Source organism: Branchiostoma belcheri, unplaced genomic scaffold, assembly GCF_001625305.1.
Source record: "Branchiostoma belcheri isolate BF01 breed outbred unplaced genomic scaffold, Haploidv18h27 scaffold186, whole genome shotgun sequence".
In the NCBI taxonomy this organism is placed as follows: Eukaryota; Metazoa; Chordata; class Leptocardii; order Amphioxiformes; family Branchiostomatidae; genus Branchiostoma; species Branchiostoma belcheri.
This window is the reverse complement of record NW_017803335.1, coordinates 204,915-213,149: the sequence shown is the minus strand read 5'-3', so window position 1 is coordinate 213,149 and position 8,235 is coordinate 204,915. Positions and strand designations below refer to the sequence as shown.

Genomic DNA, 8,235 nt, shown 5'->3' with positions numbered 1-8,235 from the left:
AATATAGCACTTTGGCCTTGAGGCCGTATGGACTGAACTAATTCCACCTTCTCGTAAGAAAATATTGATTAGTAGTATGTACCGCCCTCCATCCGATGATCATGAGTTCTTTGAGAAATTTGATGAATGTATGCTGAAAGTTAGTGACGAGGATAAAGAAGTCATTGTAATGGGAGATTTGAATTGTGACTGGTCAACCAATGACAACACAGGCCCAATAGGAAAGCTACGATTCTTATGTATGTTGCACCAGATGGACAACATCATATCTTCACCAACTAGAGTCACTGACACCTCCAGCACTTCAATAGACGTCATCTTAACGAACGACAAAGCACACCTACACAACCAGGGGACATATGAGGGGGGCTTTAGTGATCACACCATGGTCTATACTTACCATAGAAGCAAGAGCCCTAAGTCACAACCCACAGTCACAAGCAGAAGGGTATACAAATCTTTCAATGAAGAGAAATTCAAGCATGACTTAGCACAGGTACCATGGCACACCTTAGACACCCTTCCTACTGTAGATGAACAACTGGAAACATGGCAGGACTTGGTAAGCAACGTAGCCAACTTACATGCTCCCATTAAGAAAATGAAAATAAGAGGTACACCTGCACCTTGGCTGACTAACGACCTACGCCATTTCATTAACCTAAGAGATCACATGTATCGACAGGCAAAGCGCTCTGGTACTAGTGAGGACCTTGCTAACTACAAGGTAATGAAGAACAGGGTCAACTACATGTGCAGGATGGCTAAAAAAGATCATGCCTCTCAGTCAATAATCCAGGGATCCGAGGGGGGTCAAACTGGAATCTGGAAGGCAATTCGTAAATTGCTACCCAGTAAGTCATTAAATACTGTAACTTGCTTGGAATATGAGGGCCATAGCACCTCTGACAAGCAAGGAATGGCCGAGATTTTCAACACATTTTTCCACAAAGTAATTGAGGACTTGTATAAGTCTCTCTCAGGGGCACTTTCTCCCTTCTCTCCGGTCCAATTTGTCAAGAAAGCAACCAGCACCTTCACCTTTTCACCAATCACGGTGGAGTTTGTCACTGAACAGCTGTCAGCAGTTAAGATTAAGAAGGCCACCGGCCTAGACAACATTGACAACAGGTTGCTGAAAGTGGGAGCGCAAATTCTCGCCCCATCCCTCACCAAGCTCTTCAATAGATCTCTCGACACAGGGAAATTTCCGACCAAATGGAAGCAGGCTAAAGTTCTGCCTATCCATAAGAAGGGGGATAAGACCAGCCCCAGTAATTACCGCCCTGTGTCCATACTACCTGCTATTTCTAAGATTCTAGAAAGAGCAGTACACAATCAATTGTATGACTATTTCAATAAGAACAAACTGCTAACTCAGTCCCAATCTGGCTTTAGAAAGGCCCACTCATGCGAGACCGCCCTCCACTCAGTAGTGGAAGACTGGATTGAGTCAATGGACAAAAAGCAACAAACAGGGGTCATTTTCTGTGACCTGTCTAGAGCGTTCGACACACTGGACCATGATATAATGCTGCTTAAACTCAAAATCTACGGTATAAATGAATTGCCCTGCAAATGGTTCAGGTCTTACCTTACTGGTAGGTCTCAATGTACATGCCAATGTACTGTCCAGCACTTCACAGGTGACTTGCGGTGTACCACAAGGATCTATCCTTGGTCCACTTCTTTTTATCATATACATTAATGACATACCAAACTGTATCCAGCTATGCAACATTGCGATGTATGCTGACGATACCATCATATATTTTGCACACCGGAGGCGGAGCATTTTGACCATAACAAAGACAATCCAAAGTGACTCAGCTCGGCTTGTGCAGTGGTTTACTGCTAACAAACTTTCCCTAAATCCCACGTAATGTAAATCCATGCTTGTAGGGACACATAGGGCCAAGTCTGCAAGCCGTGACCTACATCTGACACTAGAAGGTACTAACCTAGATCAGGTAAATACCTTTAAGTACTTGGGAGTCTTCCTAGACAGAGCCTTACAGTGGAACGACCACATCTTACATGTAACTAAGAAGTTGTCTCACGCTATTGGTATCATGAAGGGATTGAAACCATTTATCAATAGAGAAGCCTTAATGACAATATACACATCCCTTTTTCTCCCCCACTTAAACTACTGCAGTACTGTCTGGGATCAAGGTACCAAGGGCGGCATCGATAAACTACAGAAACTACAGAACAGGGCGGGGAGGGTGATCCTGGGGTGCGATCACTACACACCTAGTGATACCATACTCCACAGACTTGGCTGGACCCCAGTGATTGAGATGCACAAGAGGAATAAAGCAGTGCTTGTTTACAAGGCCCTACACGACATGTCCCCTTCCCACATCTCAGGTCTGTTCACACAGCTAAGGGAGGTACACACACACAATACACGCCTTATTATAGATCACAGGGTGGGCTACAACTGCCAAAAGCTCAACTTCAATATAAAAAGAAATCCCTCTCTTGTACTGGTGCCACATTATGGAACTCACTCCCACCTCAGTTAAAAAGAGCAGATTCTGTTTCTTCCTTTAAGCGCCTTTACAACCAGGAGTGTGTTGCCACATCATAACTTGTTATCAAACAGCATTCATATGCAAATTCCTTTGTTATATTCCTTTGTTATTTCCTTGATTTGTTTTTGTATTATTGCCTTAATTACTATGAGTTGTGGCTCTTGGTTGACAAGTTTGTTTTATTACCACCTTACTGAGTTGCGGCATTATATAGTACTTTTACTTTTATTTGTACTAAGTTGACTTTAATTTGTACTTATAAGTTGACTTATCATTTTGTTATATCTGTTATTTTCTTGTATATTTTATTTATATATGCCTGCAGGGCACATTGAAAAACGCCTTAGTGGCGATATGTACACCCTGGGTAAACAAATAAAAACAAACAAACAAGTAACTGAAATAAAAGTATCATGATTTTCATGTGCATAATGGTCAAAGCTACAAACGTACGTTTGCACAAATTGATATCTACTAATTACCCGTAGTTATTACAGAATAACTAAATTTTAATTAGGCAATTAGGTTATTCTCTAATAACTACAGATAATTAGTAGATATCAATTTGTGCAAACGTACGTTTGTAGCTTTGACCATTATGCACATGAAAATCATACTTTTATTTCAGTTACTTGTACCAAAGTGCTATATTATAACTTTAAAGATAATTACATTTGGGGCAATAAAATGTGATGACGTCATCCATATGGTCCAAAAAAATCATATTCATAACCCTTTTGTACCCAGGTATCAATATTCAGTACAACTATAGTTCTTTCTAAATTTCTTTGTGAGAAAATGATGGAAAGCTAAAATGCCAAATTACAGGGAGGACACCTTAAAACCTTTTTTTTTTTGGAAACCGCCGAAAATTCGCCTTACATACATGTACACTGCACCAGGATATGAAGGCTTGATAGTGAGTATGGTCCAAGGAAGAACTAAAATACATACACAGACACAACACAGCATACAGTGTTACTGTTGGGTTTTATTGTGATAATTGAGCACATATTTGACAATGCTAGTGCATAATAGCACACCTACACTCTCGTCACTGATACTGTGCAAATAACAAAGAGAATAAGAGAGACCAGTGTACAATATTTAAAATGTATTCAGTGATTTTAGGGATGCAAACAAGAATATCTGTGAGAAAACTCTCTTTTTGATAGCTGTGAATCTTTCTAAAGGTCTGTTGCATGATATAAATATCTTTAATTGCAATTAGCCAAAAATATAGTGATTGCATAATCAAGTTCTGCCTTACTGCAAAAAGCTGAATGAGATACAGCATTGCCACTATCTTTTTTCACTCATATCTACATCTGTTGCAGCTAAGCATGAGAAGCCCAGTGCTTCAGTGTCACTGTCAGTTGTTCTGGTGGTGGAGGGCGTGGCACACCCGGCCACCTGGGCCGCCAGCTCCGAGAACTTAGCGATGTAATCCACGCTGTTCTCATTCATCATGGCGTGGAGGGCGGTGTCCACCTGTAGAACATAACAAACAAATAAAACAATGTTAATATAGTTCATCCGTGTTGGTAGTAATCATAGTATGACGCTTAACTTTATTCCTACACAAAGGGTTGGGTGTAACAAGTGGTTCAGAGTAATGTAGCCAGCTGCAGCTGTCGCCGTGCCGCATGCCTTTATAGCTGGTGTGTTACGCTGAAGGGCAGTATACCGGCTATACAGATACAGATACATTGTACACAGGCATCAAATTTTCAAAGACCAGTGTCACCTTCATCAAGATGAATAATTCCAAACATAAATCCATGAGAGTTTCAGACACATGATCTGATTCACACAAGACAGATATGTGACTCCCTGACACTTTTGACCAATTGCTGACTTATCCATAGAGTCTCGTGTGAATAAGGTCACATGTCTGTAACTCTTGCAGATGATTGGTCATTTTGTATCTCGATGAAGGCAACAGTCGTTGAACATTTGATCCTTGTGAACCCTTTGCACCGGAATAAAGTTTAGCATTGTGAGTGAGTGAGTGATTGTACTATGAATAAACAACATCGCCCAGCTTGTCAATATCTTTACACAAACTTCTGTTTTGTAATGCTCAATGACAGCACTTCCACTGCTATATGTTAAGTCAAAGTAGGTGGTGCTTTGATGGCAAGAACACAATCTCAAATGTGACTTATGTCTAAGTTTGTATCCCCCCTCGTCCCGGTTCATCACTGGGACTGACTTTGGCTACATACATTTGTACATGTGTATAGCAGCAAGAAGCAGAACTCCAGTCAGAAGCTCTTCTGTTTTTCCTTAATGCCCAGCCCTACAGCGTAGGATTATTGGCAGCCGTTGCGCTTTGTTAATTACAATTGTGATAAAAAACAAAGAGAAAAAAAGGAATAACTGAGAAGGGAACATAAAACAACTGATTTTATGTGTGCTAAAGACGGGACAAGTGCATTAGTGAGTTAGTGATATTTACATATATACAAGACATGATGGTGTGGCTCAATGCAGCAGGGTCCTCGCCAGTTCAGATTTGAACTGGGTGAAAGACCCCGCCTCCGCCACACCAGACTCAAGTTCATTCCATTCCCTGATGGTGCGGGGGAAAAACGAGAGCCTGTAGAAGTTGTTTCTGCTCGCGATGGCCTGCAATGTTTGATGCGGCTGGAGCATCGAGCCACCGGGACAATCCTGGTTGAGTGTGGGACGGAGACAGCGTTATGTACGATCTTATAAAACATGACCTGGCGGACGATCTTCCGGCGTACTTCCAGAGATGGCCAACCCAGGTTTTGCAACATAGATGTAACAGAACTTGTCAATGAACATCTGTAGTCACAGTAGACAAACGGGCTGCTCTATGCTGGACCATCTCCACCCTACTCACCTGGTCCTTTGTGGGTGTCCCAGACACTACAGCTATACTCTAAGGAAGGTCTTACAAGAGCCATGTAGGCTCTCTCCTTTGCTGCATTGCTTAAGATTCGCAGGCAGCGTCTCAGCATTCCTAAGGTTCTGTTTGCTTTTGTTGTAACTAATTCAACATGTCTGCCCCAGGTCAAGTTTGAGGAGATGGAGACACCAAGATATTTGGTGGTACTTACTTTAGTTAGAATGTGGTCATGGAGGGTATAGGGAAACGTTATTGGGTTCCTAGAAGAAGGGACGGTCATCACCTCACATTTTGATGAGTTGAAGGCCATCAGCCACTCCTTCTCCCAACTACAGATACTATTGATGTCATACTGCAGTCTTTTACAATCGTCTTCTTCCTTAATACTCATCTGCAAGATGCAGTTGTCGGCGAAAAGCCTGACTTTAGCATGTGCAGCATATTTAGGAAGGTCATTGATATATGCTAGAAAGAGAATCGGGTCCAGGATTGTACCCTGGGGTACGCCCGATGTTACAGGCACTGGGTCCGAGCGCTCCCCGTCTAGCACTACAGTTTGTGAGCGGCCCTGCAGGAAATTCTGGATCCAGACAAGTGCCTTACCAGTAATGCCTTAAAATTGGAGTTTGTGTATCAGCTGTAGATGAGGGACCTTATCAAAGGCTTTAGCAAAGTCCATGATAATAAGGTTCGTCTGGTTCCCGTTTTTCTGAGGAAGGTGTCTGATAGACATGAAAGTACCGTGAGAGAAGTACGGTGAGAGAAGTACGGTGGTGAGAGAAGTACTGGTTGTGTTTATTAAGTAAATTCCAATATCCTATGTTCTACCAACCTGATGAAATCATTTTGGGAAACTAGAATTCCGAGATCTCATACCTCCATGAAATATGATCTTGATATGTAAATGTAAATTTCTTCTTTAATTGTGCAAATGACCTCTGCATTAACATGATATAGGCATCGTGATGTATGTTAACTTTTGATTAACTTACAGATGTCCCACGTATGACATTCTCATCAGTCACCATTACGAAATCATAGAATTTTCGCATTAATTATGCAAATTAGGTAATCATTTGCATAATTAGTATCTGTTGAAGTTCCGCCTGCCATAGGTTACATACATTACATGTATGTAAGTAGTATAATGTAAAACACTGTAATTATAGAATGTCCTCATTAATTATGCAAATAAAGTCCTCATTTGCATAATTTGCATTTAATTATGTACATCTCTCTCTCAGCTACCTACACACCAAAAAAAATGAAAATATGTTGTTCCTGTTTGGACTTATTGGCTTTTAAACATTTCGCCAGAAAGTGCCCTGCAGTTCCAGAACAAGCCGCTAGGGGGCTCAAACTCACATGACTTCTTCCCAAGCACGAGAGCTACCTTCCATCAAAATTTCATGACCCTAGCATGTCCAGATCGCGAGATATCAAAACCGGAAGTTGCGCTGCAGTACCAAGGGAAGCCACTAGGGGGACCAAAATCTAATCATTTCTAGTTTTTGTCACACCCTACCAACACACCAAGTATGAAACCAATCCATCCAGGCGTTCTTGAGTTATCTTGTTGACCAACAGACGGACAGACGGACAGATAAACGCAACTGAAAATATAACCTCCATGACACATTTCATGGAGGTAATTATGCCACTGATATGATCAATCCAGGATTGAGGGTGGTACTCACATCCAGTGCATGTTTAGATGCCAGGGAGTCCCTGGATTCCTCACTGAACAGGACAGAGCCTCCCCCCAGGGACATGTTCTTGGCCTTTTCAGGAGATTGAAGGGTCGCTGGAAAATAATGAGTACAGATTATGTACGTTGATCAAGATTAGACATCCAGGTAAGGCCATGTTGATTTTGATTATATGGATGACATCCTCTGGGAACCCAAACCTGATGCGAGCATGCAAATAAAAAAAGTTAGTTGTCATGAAATCTATATGTGCTCATGAAGGTTGAACAAATGACTAAACACAGTATGGTATGTCGAATAATAGACTCTTCATTTTCATTTCTTCACATTTTTTTTTTTTTTGCATTCTATGACTGTATCAACTGTCAATCATTTGTTCATCTTGCAGCTGCTTTGTATGATTTACAGTGTGGTCAGTGTGGGGGGATGGACGAATGCACACATGAATGTCATCCATAATTATAATGAAAGCAACATGGTCTAAGGAGATACACATAGGAATTGTGACTCATTACAAGCAACTGGATAGATTTTAAAAACTGTCAAATGCTTCAAGTAGCATCCACTACTTTACGTCAGTGACTGGGAATTAACTGTCACTGACGAATTTAACAGTCACTAATGAAAGTAGCGGATGCGACTTAAAACATCTGTTTTCAAAATCTATCCAGAAGTTAAAAACCTATCCAGTAGCTTCCTGGCATAATTATCATGTAAATTGCATGCTGCTATGGTACAACGATTGACGTTAATAAAAAAAAATTGGGTGGGTATTGATGGGGAAATTTCTTTCATCTGGGTGGATTTGCTAAACACAATCATGAACACCAGCAGAGCATGCACAAGCATTGCATGCACAAATTGACTACCAGCATTTACAGAAGTCAAAATACCCCATATTTATGTACTAAGAGTACATGTACAATGTACAGCTTTCCCTTCAGAGATTCACCAAAGGGCTATTGAAGGGGCGTTTTGTAATACATGTATTTTTGCCAAAAAACAGTTACTCAAGCAACTGGATATGATTTTGAAAACGTCAGACGTTTCAGCTAGTATCCACTAGCTTTCGTCAGTGACTGAGAGACCAGAAGGGAAAGCAGGTTTA

General features: G+C 41.1%; 1 protein-coding gene across 1 annotated transcript in view; it reads right to left on the bottom strand.

Moving 5' to 3' along the window:
* Positions 1 to 3,513: 3,513 nt before the first annotated feature.
* The window catches only part of LOC109467655 (protein cramped-like), a 19,052-nt gene continuing 14,330 nt past the window's right edge, over positions 3,514 to 8,235 (bottom strand). The window contains exon 12 of the mRNA XM_019765697.1: positions 3,514 to 4,031. Within this exon, the coding sequence (XP_019621256.1) occupies positions 3,843 to 4,031 (189 nt within the window). The 3' untranslated portion in view covers positions 3,514 to 3,842. The remainder of the gene's footprint in view (positions 4,032 to 8,235) is intronic.